Source organism: Mastomys coucha, unplaced genomic scaffold (genome assembly GCF_008632895.1).
Source record: "Mastomys coucha isolate ucsf_1 unplaced genomic scaffold, UCSF_Mcou_1 pScaffold23, whole genome shotgun sequence".
Classification (NCBI taxonomy): domain Eukaryota; kingdom Metazoa; phylum Chordata; class Mammalia; order Rodentia; family Muridae; genus Mastomys; species Mastomys coucha.
The window spans coordinates 60,984,091-60,999,660 of record NW_022196906.1 but is presented as its reverse complement, the minus strand read 5'-3'; the positions used below and the strand labels follow the sequence as shown (position 1 = coordinate 60,999,660).

Genomic DNA, 15,570 nt, shown 5'->3' with positions numbered 1-15,570 from the left:
AAAAAAAAAAAAAAAAAAAGAGTACTCGCCTAGCACATATAACTTTGGATTTGATCCCCAGCGCTGAAGAAAACTTTAAAATATATGGACATGAATTTAACTAAAATGAGACAGAAAAATCTATTCCTATCAAATTCATTAATTAAATCAGTTGGTTTTTATTTTTTGTTTTTGTTTTTTTTTAAGCAGTGCTAAGGTCTGAACTCAAGACCCTAGACAGGGTTTCTCTGTGTAGCTTTGACTATCCTGAAACTTGTTCTGTAGACTAGGCTGCCCTAAAACTCTCAAGAGATTCACCTGCCTCTGTCTCCCAAGTGTTGGGACCAAAGGCGTGTGCCACCACCACTTGGCTCAATCTTTTCTTATTTTTATTCAATTTATAAAGTGGTAGAAGCATTTATGATGGGAAAGAAATAGGGTTTTAGAGGCAATAGTCAGGACGCAAGAGACAGAAATAAAGAAGCTAGAATTTTACCCTTCACTAAAGCCTTCCTCCATTTCAGCAGCATCAGCTGATGGTATGTCTCCTGGTGACTGCAGATAGCAGGGATCATTTGACTTCCCACCACTTCCCACAACTGTTGCTCCATGTCTGGAGTCTGCTGTGCTGCTTGGCTGGGGCTCCTCCTCATCCTCATGGCCAGGGTGCTCTATCATCCACATTGCAAGAACAGTGATATTCTGGGCATCAGCCTCTCCTCGAGCACCTATACAAGTAGAAATGTTCTGACACTGAATTTGGATAAAATAATCAATGTCTTATGTTATTAGTTTATGAGTGTTTGTTCTGATGATTTTATAATAGATCTGCTGTTTAAAATCTTAAGAAGAGAGGCTCAGAAATGATTCAGCAGTTAAGAGCACTTGCTGCTATTCCAGAGATACAAGTTCCATTCCTAATACCCTGCCATTCCTAATATCCATGTCAGGCATCTCACAACCAACTCTAACAGGGCCAGGGGACCCAATGCCTTCTTCTGGCCTCCACAGGCATCTGCATTCACATGTACACACTCTCTCTCTCCCTCCCTCTCCCTCCCTTCCTCTCTCCTCCCTCTCTCTCTCTTTCTCTCTCTTTCTCTCTCTCTCTCTCTTTCTCTCTCTCTCTAATAAAAACGTCTTTCAGAAAATCTTAACAAGATTTATGACCTCTATAAAAATCTCTTCCTTCAATACCACTTAGGACTTCTTGTATGTATAAATGCTGCAGTAGAAGAAATCTTACCTGTAGCTTCCATGGCTTGGGCAATCTGTGGAAGAGAAAAGCCCATTTCCAGTAAGGGCACTGCAATTGCTGGGGGCGGAGGGGACGTCGACAGCCTGCTGCTCGGGTCTGACAAGGCTAAAGCAGAGGGAAGAACAAAGGTGCCTTACATACTAGCACATAGCAGCTGCAGTACTCCAAGAACTATTCAAACTCAATACAAATTTACTGTTAAAATGTGACTAACAAAACTGGGTATGGAGTTACTTGTCAGGAATCCTAGCACTCAGGGAGCTGAGGCAGAAGGATCATGATTTTGAGGCAAGCCCAATAGACAAGGTTTTTAAAAATTGATTGTTTGTTTGTTTGTTTGTTTGTTTAAAACCATAAATGAAGCCAAACTTCTCATAGCAATATAGAGCTATTGTACAGATAAATATGCTCATAATAAAAATTAAAATACACAAACATTTTCAAGAAGAGCACAAAGAAATCTTTTCCTTCTGAACCACTGCAGACCTGACGTGAACCAGATGCTCTACCTTCTCTGCATGTTAACAGGCAATGCGTACAAGTACAGTCAGAATTCGAAGATTAACAATACCATCATTTAACCCAGCTCCCAGTCTAGTTTTACCACATATACTGGTAATGTTCTTTATAGCAAAAGATCTAGGCTCATCTGTGCATTTTACCTGGTTATGAAGTCTCTTTGTTCTCCTTAAGCTCCTTCGTTTGCCACTGCTAGTACTGGGGATTGAACTCAGGGGCTTACACATACTAGGCAAGCACTCTCTCACTCTATTTTTACTTTTTATTTTGAGACAAGGTCTCATTAAGTTGATCAGGATGACTTTGAACTTGTGATCCTTCTGCCTCACATTCCTGAGTTGCTGCTGGTCAACCACTGTGATTCATGACAAATCATGGCCTAGTTATTTTGTATGAAGCCCCTCAATTTGGGTTTCCACTGATGTTTCTTTCCTTGATACATTACAATTGTATGGGTTATGATTAAAGTTACACTTAGAAAGACATTTTTAGCACTGAACATTGGCTTATTAAGAATGGGAGGCATGTGATTAATATGCTTGTTACTTCTCTTCAAATGGCTGTAATTCAATCTATAATTCAAAACATAAAAAGCACTCAGTTTAAAAATATAAACTTTCATTAAGTTTACTTAATGAAAACTTAATTTAATTCCACTAATTTCATTAAGTACCTTTTAAATCTTCAATTAAGAAAAGACACAATGATCATATAACAAAGTCCATATATCTAGAATGCAAAGAGGTTTGGCTACTATACTTGATAAGAGCAAGTTCACCTGTGCGGTTAGCTGGCCTTGTAGACTGGGAATCTGGAGAAGTTAAACTCTGCCTTCTTCCTACTTCATCAGAAGGAGAGGCCGGTAATGATGATATTGGAGGAGTCTGTGCACGGCGTGTAGGAAGTACAGTGGTAGTTGGATAACTAGAAAACATTTGCCTTTAAGAAAATAACAAGAATTAGGAAAAAAAATCCCAACTGGGAAAGAGCAGACATATTAAAATATATGTATGTATGTATGTATGTATGTATGTATGTGAGTACATTGTCACTCTCTTCAGTCATACCAGAAGAGGGCACTGGATCCCAATACAGACAGTTGTGAGCCACCAAGTGGTTGCTGAAAACTGAAATTAGGAGCTCGGGCAGAGCAGTCAGTGCTCTTAACTGCTGTGCCATCTCTCTAGCCCGCATTACAAATCTTCTTACACAACAAATTACAACCTGAAAGTCAGCACAAGTTAGCTATAATTTAATACAAAATGATGAGAGATTCTTCAGTATTAAAAGTAATTATTTCATAGGTTATTCTTAACTATAAAAAGTATAAAACTTTCCAAAAAATATAGCAGCAACATATTGGGGAGTAATACAGAAATTACAAAAATAAATTAACAATCCTTGCCTTTATGGAGTTTTTCTTCTATTATAATATGAAGGTGACAGAGGTATTTTGGTATGAATATAGTAGTGAAGAAAGTACAGAAGAGCTCTCAAGCCCTCGCTCTCACTTCTGCTTCCTCTCTCCCCTCCCTTTCCCTTCTCTCCACATGGCTATGGCCGGCCTCTACTTTCCTACCTTCTCTTTCTTACTCTGTTTTCTACAATAAAGCTCTAAAAACATAAAAAAAAGAAAAAAGAAACTAAAGAAGAATTTTAAGGACAAGAAGCTTAGACTAGAGATGTGGCTCAGATGGTAGGAGTATTTGCCTAGCATGCACAAAATCCTGAGTTCAATCTCCAGTTTGTATACAACTTAGTGTGGTTGCATATACTATAATCTCAGCAATTAGGAGTTAGAGACAGGAGTTCAAGGTCATTCCTGGACTTTTAGGGAGTTCAAGGGTAGCCTAGGATACATGAGACCCTGTCTCAAAAGTAAAAACAGATAAGAAACTTTACTTTAAATATTAAATTCACTAGCTATAAAATTAACATTGATGTCAAGTATTAACTTATAGGAGAACTAAAGAAAGAAGTGTGCAGTTATTCAGCACAATTCACAACTAGTATGTATGCATGATATACCAGAGGGAGTTACCATGTACTTGCTATGGTGGTTTGAACAGTATATGATTGAGAGACACAGAGAGGAGAGATACTCCTTCTCACACTAAGGAGGAGGACACTGATGAAGAAGCAAGTCTAAATCTGGTTCCCTCCCACTAGGGCTTTTTCTTTTCTGTAAGGCTGGGGATTGAACATAGAGCCACTTGCATACGCTAGGCAAGTGCTCTAATACCACTTTATTCTCAGCAATCAAAGAGGTTTCTAGCTTTAAAAAAGCACTGTTTACCCAATAAACCATGGCACACAGAGGATTACCTCCAATCAATTCCAAGTCAGTAGTAGAAAAACAGAGGTTAAGAAGAAAGGAAGAAAGATTCTAGGGTGTAACTTTGAGTTCAGTTTCTACTACTGAAGAGAGAAATAGAAGAAGCATCTTGTGTGCACCTATGGCAACAAAGGGCCATGACTCTATCCTTTAATCCTATGCCCACTCTAGTCAGAGACTCAACGGAGATAAGAGGTCACAGATGCTCTATCAACATTGTTTTTTAAAGCATTACAGTTGGGCATTATGGTGTCAGCTTTATTTATTTATTTAATATATGTGAGTACACTGTAGCTATCTTCACACACACCAGAAGGGGGCATCAGATTCCATTACAGATGGTTGTGAGCCACCATGTGGTTGCTGGGAATTGAACTCATGACCTCTGGATGAGCAGTCAGTGCTCTTAATTGCTGAGCCCTCTCTGTGAACATTTTTAAATTCAGAAACTGTAGGAGGCATTAAAAACCACAAGAATGTTCTATTAACATCTTCTAGAATTATGACCCAAATGAGAGAGCTAATAAACAAGTAAGCATCAGTGCACCTCCACACAAATATACACTGGTCATTTTCAAAAAGTGAGCTGAAGACCAGTATTTAAAAAATCACTAGGAAAATTGAAATGCAAACAGGTTGTAGGGACATTCTAAATCCAACTTATTGGGGCATGTGGGCCCTATAGACCTTCTAAATCTAACTTACTGAGGCACGCACTTGCAGAACTTCAAAAAGCTCCTATGTGGGGAGACTGTGCATACCAAAACTTGAGATTACTAAGGGCAGAGATGAGCTCCCTTCTAGTGTCTAGTTCAGTAAGAATGATGATGATCTATCTAAGGGGAAGGAAGCCAGTTTGACTCCCTTCCCTCACTTAAGCCACAGTAAAGAGAGCTCAACAGTCTTTCCACGAAGGTCTCTCTAAAGCCACTAGTGTGTATATAAGTTGCAAACTAAGCAAAACGGAATTTAAATAAGTAAAAAATAAGTAAACATTGTATAGAATTTGCAAACTTACTACATACAGATGGTAGAAGAAGCACCTTGAAACACATTTTTTTCATTTGAAAAGTAGACCTGAGTGATCATAGAGTAAAAAATCAAAGTATAGAGCTGTTGAGATGGCTCTCAAGTGAACGAGCTTACCACAGACATGATAAACTGAGTTCAATCCCTACAATCTATGCAAGGTGGAGAGAACCAACTCCACAAGCTGTCCTCTGATCTCCACAAGTGTACTGTAACATGTGTGCTCTCATGGTTCATAAATCTTACAAAAATTATGTTCAGAAGGAAAGAACCTCAGAAGAAATTACTTCAGGCAGATGATTTATTTTTCTTTAGACTTCAGTACTCAAAACTCAAGTACTAGACTAGGGATATGGTTCAGCAATGGAACATTTGTCTACTATATATTGATCTTCAGTTGCAAGCAGCTCCAACCCTCCTGAACCCACCAGGGTTACCCACCCTCATCCCCCCTCAAAAAAAAAAAAACCTCAGGAATTTGCTTTCTGAAAAGAACAGGTCTTTAAAAGCTAAGCCAAGCCACATATGATGGTGCACACTTACACTTGCCCCTACTCAGAAGCCAAGTATGGTGGTGGTGCACACATATACCTGCCCCCTCCACCATACTTTAGAAGCCAAGTATGCTGGTGCATACTTACACTCTCACTAAGACAGGTTTTTACTATATGATCCCAGGTTCTTTCCAGCTCTAGAATACCTGGATTTAACTTGGCACACTCTGTGTAAGAGAAACAATGTGCTTTGAGGAGCACAGGCATCAGTGTGATAGACACTAAAGCCTACTTGTCTACCTGAGAAGACTAAGTGGCATCACTCCTGGGGATTCAGATGCAGGCACCGTTTCTGTGTCAGTGACAGGAGTGGTGGCAGTTGTGGTATCCTCAAGGGAGCTGCTCATAAAGGAAGTCGTGCTGGACGCTGATGGGCTGGTGGTAACTGGTGTCTGTGCTTGCTGTGCTTGGTCACTTTCATCAGCTTGTTGATCAATCTCTGTAAATCAAAGGTTAAGAAAATAGTAAGGACTGGCCTTTTTTTTTAAAAAAAGCAGCAGTCAAAAATGGGAAAGTTTAATTTTAAATTTCTAAAGGTAGGTTTGGTTATGTACACCTGTAATCCCAGCACTTGGGAGGCTGATGTAAGAAGATTCTCTTAAATACAAAGATACCCTGGGCTATGTAGCAAGGTCAGCCAAGACCGCATAGTAAAACCCTTCACAAAAAACAAAAAACAAAACAAAAAAAAAGTTTCTAAATCTATTTTCTGAAGGAATTCAAAAAACATTTTCTCTCCCTCTCCCTCTCCCTCTCTCTCTTTCCTTTCAACATTGTACTTATTCTAGGTTCTATAGGTCCTTGCAATTAGTTCTGATTTTAGAGATTTCTCTTACAAAAACATTAAATGTGGGATGTGATGACACCTTCCTTTAATCTAAACATTAAAACTATTTGCTGAGCATTTTGATTTTGAGGCCTACCTCCAGTGTTGGTAAAAGCATACAAATACAAGAAGAATAAAAACTTTGACAGAAATTTCATGCTAAGTATGACTTAATGGTATGTGTCCGCCAAAAGTGTATAGCATATTTATAGTTTTCATTCTTCAGTAAGGGAACCACAAATAAAGTAGCAGTTACTACAAAAACACCTAACTCTAGAGCTAGGGAGATGGCTCAGTAGTTAAGAGAACTGTCTTCCACAACTTGAATTCTCAGCACTTCACATGGCAGCTCACAACCATCTGTAACTCTAGTTCTAGGGGATCCAATGTTGCCTTCTGGCCTCTGCAGGGACCAAGCACACAAGATACGTAGACACACATGCAAGGTAAAACATCCATACACATAAAATAAAAATATTTATAAAAACATAGATAATTCTATTATAGATTTACTAAATGGCCACCTATCTTACTAATCAACTTAAAACATGCCTACTTAAATGTACCATGTAACTCTCTCTCCTATACATTATCTAAACTAAGATGGAACAAGAATGACGGCAAAGGAGAAGCAGAAGATCTAGTTCTCTTTTTCCCTTTTCTTTCCCTTCTTTATTTTTTTCCCCTTTCTCGTCTATGTGTCCCTTTAGGTAAGGTCTCATATAGCTAAGCCAGGCCTTAAAAATGATTTGATTTGTAGCCAAGAATGTCCTTTAACTTTTGATTATCTTGTCTCTCCAAATGCTGGGGTTACAGGCCTATGCCATCTTTCCCAGTACAGCATAAGCTTCTTGAAGGCAAGGGACACCATTTCTAGGTTCTAGGGAATTCTTCTAGGTTTAGAGAAGTAGCATTATGGATTTAACAAATATCTTGTAATTAAACCTCACTTTTATTTAAAAACCTATACCATTGCCCAAAGTGAGGGTAAAGATGAGCAAAGCCAAAGACTTTTTACACACACTGTCTATGAAATAGTACACACTAAAAACATCTCAGAAGTTTTAAGAATATATTTTGAATCAGATCAATAAACAGTTGGATATCTTTTGAAGAATGAATTAAATATCAACTGTTTTTGTTTCTTTTCTTTTTTCTAAGACAAGGTCTCACTATTTAACTTTAGCAGTCCTGAAACTATGTAGATCAGGCTGACCTTGAACCCACAGAGATCACCCTGCCTCTATCTTCTTAGTGCTGGAATTAAAAGTGTGCACTACCAGACCTGTTTTAATTTCAGCTATCCAGAAGTTATCAAATTCTAACATTTATATAGATTTAAAATAGAAAATTACAGACAGACAATGATTACCAAGGTACAAGTAACAAAAATAACCATTCATCTTACAAAGGAAAAACAATGTGCAAATTTCTGACCAAAAAAACCATACTTTTACAAATCACTATAGAATTATATTACTTTTGACAGTTATGAGTATAATTTCATCAGATAACATACCTTGCTTAATTTTGCCCCCAAACTGGTCTTCCAAAAGCCCATGGACCACCAGTTTGTAAATCATAGCTTGAGCCCGTTCCAGATCAGCTAACCCCAATGCTCGCTTTATGGGTGACCGCATGACTGCTCGCTTCACCATGTGCCGCATCAGGAACTGTAGAGCAGCACGCATCTCCACATCCTCGTGAACAACTGGAGAACTTGCACAGTCTGAGTTGTGGCCATTTTCAGCGAGAACTTTTGGGATCAGCAAGAGCTCAGCATATTTACTACAGCCAAGAAGAGCACTAAGTGACTTCATAGCACCGAGGTAGAGATAGGAAAGCTGGACTGCTCTGATTTCTGACTGGGCTATGTCATGGGTTTTGGATATGTGTTCGTGATTTTTTCTCTTTCCTTCTGTTATTTGATGTTGGGATTCCACAACTGGCAGTGTTGGTTCTAAAGAAAATGAAGCTATTTCATTTTCTGATTTGGAGCTTGTGGTACCCTGACTTTTGACATCATCAGACATTAACCCTGTTCGCACATCTAAAATGGATTCACTCTCAGGTTTCTGCTCAATGTCCCCCTTCTCCTCAGACTCATGACGGTGTTTCTTTTCATGTCGCTTGATGCTCTGTTTCCCCACATCTTCATGAATGCCTGTCAGATAAGTTAGGTCCAGCAGCACAGAAGCTGTCAGGCCTCGGAATCGCGCCACATCAAACAGCAGTGGTTCACAGGGTTCCAGGTTATACAATGGAGTATCACTAGGCGACCAAAAAGTTGGGAAGCTTTAATAAAGATCAGAATGACACAGGAAAAAGCAAGTGAGGGAAAGACGGGAGGAAGGTACAGAAAATAATGTAGACAAAACAAAACACATTATGAACACAATGTTGAGAATAATTTATACAAACTGACATCATTACAGAATGAAAAAAATGGTATTATGAGGAACTAGAGGTGTGATGCTAAATACAACAATAATGAAATGCACCTGAGCTTTCAAGTGACAATATTTACCACTATGCACTGCAAAGCAGAGTGAACAAATGTCCCATAAGGACTTAGGTCTGAATCTGAGTATCTTAAAGCTTTTGCGACATGTGGGTTCTGTTGCTATCATTCAACCCTGCCAGGATAATACCAAAGCAACCACTGATAAACTAAGCAAGAGAATATGTATTTTACTTACAAAATAGGAGGTAAGGCAGATGTAGTTTCATGTGAGCTAGTTGGGAAATTTAGGTAATAATCTAGTTTCTTGAATATGTAGTAGATCTTTATAACCTCCTTCATAGGAAACTTTAACTCATTAAAAATTTTACTTGCAGCCTTCAACTGATACTCTTAACTTTATAAGAAACAATATGATTACATAGCCCTGATATATGCAAAAAATTCCTGAAGTTTAAGAGTCACATTAATTACAAAAATATAATAAAAAGCCCTGCAAATATCTAAAGTTTTGTTGTTATCACCCACTTATTGGCTCTGTCTTCCTAGTCTTATATTCCCTTTGCCACATTTTTCTTTTTCATGTATTAATTTACATATTTTACTATATTGCATACACATTAGCAGATACTGAACATTCTCTGAAACAAAGAAAGAATAAAAGTAAATGTGGATACTTTTATGTGATTTTGTAAAGCTATCACTGGGTTTCTTAGTTTATTATGAAGAGGAGTGAAGACCATTAACACCTGAAATTATACATATATGTGTTTACATGTACTTTACATATATGTGTTATTCAACTAAGAAATTCAATCACATTTCTTTAGTTCTAAAATAGTACAACTTTCACTAACTACTATGGATCATTCTTTTTTAGATGTCATATTAATATATAAGAATTATATTAGGCAATATAATCAATAGTTACATAATTATTATCAATAAATCCTTATTTCCAAATGATAAAATCATGTACCCATATAGGTGAGATCCTTTATGAATGGAAATATTTAACATTATTTTGAATATATGAAATTTATGAAGCTTATATTTCAAACTATATATATACACAAATATACTTAAAAGCTTTCAAGCATCTTGCTGTGTCAAATAAATGTAATTCTCATAACTATTCAAAATGATGTGCATTGAGAGACTAGAATATTTGTGTTTTAAAAGATAAGGCTGGGGGTGATGGCATACAAGTATACTCCCAGCACTTGGAAGGCTAATACAAGGTGAGTATGAATTTGAGGTCTACTTGGGCTGCATAGTGATTTCAGGTCGGTTCGGGCTACAACATTTGGTCTCAAAAAGGGGTGGGGGAAGCCCATCATGGGACTAGAGGATGACTCTGTGGTTAATAGCACTTGATGTTCTTTCAGGGGACTAAGGTTCAGTTCTCAGCCCACACATCTTGGCTCACAACTGTCTGTAGCTCCAGTTCCAAGGTATGCAATGTTCTCTTCTGGCCTCTGCAGGCATAAGACACACAGGGAGTGTACAGATGTATATGCAGGCAAAATATCCACACATATAAAAAATAAAATTTTAATTAAAAAAGAGGCAGATCTTACATATTCATTAGTCACTTAGATGTACCTACCACAGGGCTTTCTGAACTTTAAATCTGATCAACAGATTAGCCAGCTGGCTTTTAAATGTTCAAGTGTATAATAGATATGATCAATAGGCAAGAAATAGGTGGGACATAGTTCAGTGATAGATCTTTTATCTAGCATGCAGAAGTCCAAGTGTGATCTCTGGCACACATACCTCCTCACACCGAGAAGCAAGAACTCAAATAAAAAATAACAATTAAGCCTAGTGAACTTATCAGTTCACTACCAAACAAACTCAAAACTTACTTTACAAATCACTCGCATTATAGTAAATCAAAATAGTAATATCTAGCCACATAAAAATCATTTTAAAAAGTTAACTAGCAGTTTACCTACATTATTACTCACTGTCCATAGGCAACTGCCCATTTCACCATCAAATACTTATCTGCTAAAAGCATAACTCAATACATCATACCTGATGGTAATTTCTGCTTCATCCCACTGGACCTTGGCAGATGTGCTGCCTTCTTTGACCACTCCCAGCAGCGTGGCATGGCGCCCAGTTTGCTTGTGAACACACCGACCTCCAACTCTAAGACCAGCATCAACTCCTCCTATTACTGCTAGCACGGGCCACACCTCTATGCAAAGAGTCCTCAGCTGCAGTTCTGAGAGGTCAGCAAGACCATGCCTATTATGTTTACCTTTTTCTTCTTCTTTGCTCTCTTTCTCCTCTCTCATTTCATTTTCCTCTCGGCTCTGAACCGAGCGGCTTTTCTTTAGCTTCTGACCTGACTCTTTAATACATATCTTAATTTTATGGAGCCTTTCCATCATCTTTTTATTAATACAATAAGTCCAACGGTCTGTCCGATGAAGGATACGGATAAGCTGAATAGTGGCTTCAGCTAGCACTGCTGCTACTGGACTACAAATAGGGTCTCCTGGAAGTAAATCCCGTGGTGTGCCACGCATCTGCATATCGCAAATTTTCACCTATATAAAAGAAAAGAAGGTAGGATATGTGGGCTATTAGAAGGTCTCCTAAACAATTTGTCAATTTTGTCAATATATGTTCAAGCAAATGGAATCATACTGAACTACTACTAGTATATTGTACCAAGTGACACCTCAATAGGTGGGAAATGTTAGAGACCCACTAAAGTGACTAGCAATATGCCCTTTAAAATGCCCTGCCATCTGAACATCATACAGTCCACAAGTTACAATCACTCAAAGGACTCAATGTGGCTAACTCAATTTAGTTCAAATAAATGTCTGAAAGAAACAGTAACTACCATCCTCAAATCTAGAATATTGGATTTGAGGATGATATTGAATCTTAGAACTATTTTATATTGTTCCAAGGGCACAAATGTAAAATTGTAAACCTATACAACTGGGATAATCCCGCTATGACCATACACTATAAGTGGGACACAGAAGTGGGAAAGGAAGCTAATGTGGTACCATATGCCTGTGGTCCCAGAACCTGGAAGACCTTGAGTTTAAAGCCACTCTTTCCCTGATGGTATACTTGAATCCTGGCAATATCTTGTAGTATAAAGTAGGTTCTGATGTGAGTACCCACCTCCTACACTTACTTTAAAAATAAAGTAATATAGACAAAGTAGACAAAGTACTTACTAGTACAGCACCAGGTTCATTGTGAACAGTTAATGTTAACTTTTTTTCCTCAAAGAATATGACCAGGGTTCAAGAATACCACTGGAGCAAAGGATGATATTAGACACTCAGCAGCCTATACTTTAGTAGCAGTTTATTGGCTACTATTTAAGAAGTTCTTTGTCTTAGATTACCTTAAATAATTCCTGAAACTATACACACACAGACACACACATACACGTACACACACATATATGTATTTATAAATTTATATAATCAATTTACATAAAATCATCACATATAGAATATATAAATATAATTAATTTATATATGTTATACACATATAACTGATTTTTATAAGTTATATATGAAGTTTATATAAATTCATTTATATTATATATAAATAAATAATATATGTAACTTTCAGGATTAGTGTCTACTAAGTCTAACACATTCATTATTAGAAAATTATATACGACTTAACTTAAAAAAAATTTAGTATAAAATTCCACTAGAAATTCTTGACAACAAACCTAAGTTACACTGTATCCTCCAGTGAAAAGATAGGAAAGGAAAAAATACCACCACTAGCCACTAACACAGGGAGACCAAAACGAAGCTTATTTCTAAATTTTGTTTTAGATAAAGAGAACAAAAAAGGTTTCAGTGAAACTATAAGCCCTTAATACACTCAAATCTGTTGCATCTACAAGGTCTGAGACCTTTCACACATGAGAAAAAGGTAGTTTCCCTACCATAACTTCCATTATTCAGCTAATAGTATCTTATTACACCTGAGTATTTCTAGACTTCTTCTCATATCCACAACCATGAACCATGTTACTGCTAATATAGTTCCTGTTAACTCTCACAGTGCCACTGTTTGTAAGTTGGTTTTCTATACAGCTATCGTGTCACAATATAGAGGAAAAGACAATTCCTAAAATTATCACCCTTCTAGAAGAATAATTTCCATGGGCCAAGTACTTGTAGTGGTAGAGAGATCTTATTATTTTACGGCCTCTGTATCATACAAACAGAACACTAATTTAAAATAACCAGTATCCCTTATGCCTAAGTACAGGTTGGGACTCTTACCTTCTCACCAGGGTTGCTGCTATAGAACATTACACATGGGTACAACTCTGCAGCATCCACATCTTCAAAGGCTAATTTGGGTTCCTAGAGTGCGACAAAAGAGAAGCAAAGGAAACTAAAGTTGCTTTTAAGATTAATACTATGCAGCCACATTAAAATTAAAAGGTTCTGAGATAGAACAAAAGTTACCAGAGCCATGCTTATATAAACTGTCTTCTATCCAAGGCAATGCTACATAGAATATACCATCCTAAACTGTTTGATTGTTACAAAAATATGACTTGATCTTTACCACTTTTCTGTAAGGTTGGCTCTGATAAAGAATTTTTAAAAACCAGAAAGTATCAAAAAAAAAAAAAAAAAAAAAAAAAAAAAAAGGAAGAGGAAAGTAAATAATCCATACACTAAATAACCAGTACTTGATAATTTCAGTGAAATTTAAATTTGGGGAAGAAAAAAAAAATAATGTTTGTGAACAGGTTTCAGTACCTCTCCATTCTTCCCAAAGGAAATGGTCCTGGCTTCCATGTCTAACACACAGGTAATGAAATCTCCTTGAGTAAAGCTAGACAGCGTCAGAGTCTGTTCTCCATTGTGATAGAGGTTACCACTGTAAGCCCTATAGAGCCACATGTCTGAGGTAGTGCGGTGATTAAAATCATGTACTGGCCAGCGAGAAACTCCAACACATGTACCCTCATTACCTCTATTTTCCTTCACGATGTAAAACTAAAAACAGAAAAAAAAGCACAATTCATAATGTTCATTAATACTGAAATATACTGTGTGTTATTACTACATTGAAACTTATGTTTATAAATAATATTTACACATTTATGAGAACATATTCATTCATTTTCTTTTCAAAGAACTAACAAAAGTGAAATAATTTCATCAGTTTATACTTTACAAGGAAAATTTACTCATCTTATAAATATAAATAATAACCTTTGGTATCTATAACATTTAAAGTAAACAATTTTAACTTATAATTTAATTATGATGCTGAGAGAATATTTTAGAAAATTATTCATAGAAAGTTTCAATTTCTTACATACACTACTCTCTGTGTACACTTTATTCAGAAAGGACAGGAAACTACTGGGGCTGACACCCTCCTCCACTTTTTAAGGGACTGACTCAACCTCCTGCCTGTGCTGTTTGCCTCCGACCTTCTGCTTTCATTCAGTTCAGGTATGATTAGCTTAACTCTATAACCTTGGCCTTTCTCCTGACACACAGACATATCCAAAAGACTGGTATTTCCAAGGCTATTTGTTGGATATATAATCAGGGTAAAGAGGTTGTTTTATATTGTATATGAATATATTACCACATGTGTGCAGGAGTCTACAAAGGTCAGAAGAAGAATCATATTCCCCCAAACTGGAGTTACAAATGGTGATGAGCTGCCATGTTGGTGCTGGAAATTGAACCAGAGTCCTCTGAACAGCCAGTGCTCTTAACTACTGAGCCATCTCTCCATCCCAACATGTAGGTTTTTAAATCTTATTTTTTGGGGGAAAAAAGTTGGATTTATCCTGAAGTTTCTGTTTAATTCTTTTTTTTATTTTATTTTTTGTTTTTTTGAGATAGGGGTTCTCTGTATAGCCCTGGCTGTCCTGGAACTCACTCTGTAGACCAGCTGGCCTTGAACTCATCTGTTTAATTCTTTGCATAAATTTTTTGTATGGAAATTGTTTGTCCTTGCAGTCAACTCTTCTGTATAAAAGATATACATAAAATTTTTTAAAATGTTCAAGACTGAAAAGCATTCAAGTTATAATTACTAAATGAGTACACCAAGTTCCTTACAACATAGAAAACAAAAGCCCAAGGTCTAGGGAGGTGTGGAGAGGGCATCAAACATTAAAACTCCCTAACTGTTCTCCCTCTGAAAGGGGAAAATTGGCACTGCCCTGAAACTCAAACTGATTGCTAAACTTCCCACAAACTCCATAGACTAGAAGACAGCAGGGACAGGCTCTTACTCATGACTTTCTCACAAAACACCTTGACAGTCTAGACACAGACAAAATAAAGTCAAAGATAACAAAATTCTAAAACTGACTACTTGAGACAGTCCCTCTGAAACAAGGAACTCAGGTAAATTATTCAGAATAAAATAGAAAGAGACAGGAGAGGGGAAGGTTTCATAATGTCAGGCCATACTGGGAAGGTAGTACCATTACTACCTGTCAGGAGTAGAGATGCCTTAGCAATTATAGATGATTGACTTGCAGTATACAAGTATATAAATATATATATATTTATATGTCCTATTGAACTGTATTCTATGTATGTACAGCAGCTCATA

General features: G+C 37.0%; 1 protein-coding gene across 6 annotated transcripts in view; it reads right to left on the bottom strand.

Annotated features, from left to right (window-relative positions):
* The window catches only part of Herc1 (HECT and RLD domain containing E3 ubiquitin protein ligase family member 1), a 166,290-nt gene that overhangs the window by 50,362 nt on the left and 100,358 nt on the right, over positions 1-15,570 (bottom strand). For 5 of the 6 annotated variants that reach the window (XM_031346075.1, XM_031346069.1, XM_031346071.1 and 2 more), the window contains exons 35-42: positions 13,743-13,982; positions 13,254-13,337; positions 11,005-11,525; positions 8,020-8,795; positions 5,915-6,113; positions 2,535-2,695; positions 1,226-1,342; positions 476-707 (exon numbers count right to left, since the gene is read on the bottom strand). In XM_031346075.1, coding sequence (XP_031201935.1) covers positions 476-707; positions 1,226-1,342; positions 2,535-2,695; positions 5,915-6,113; positions 8,020-8,795; positions 11,005-11,525; positions 13,254-13,337; positions 13,743-13,982 — 2,330 coding nt within the window. The remainder of the gene's footprint in view (positions 1-475; positions 708-1,225; positions 1,343-2,534; positions 2,696-5,914; positions 6,114-8,019; positions 8,796-11,004; positions 11,526-13,253; positions 13,338-13,742; positions 13,983-15,570) is intronic. The other variant, XM_031346074.1, reaches the window with a different exon arrangement.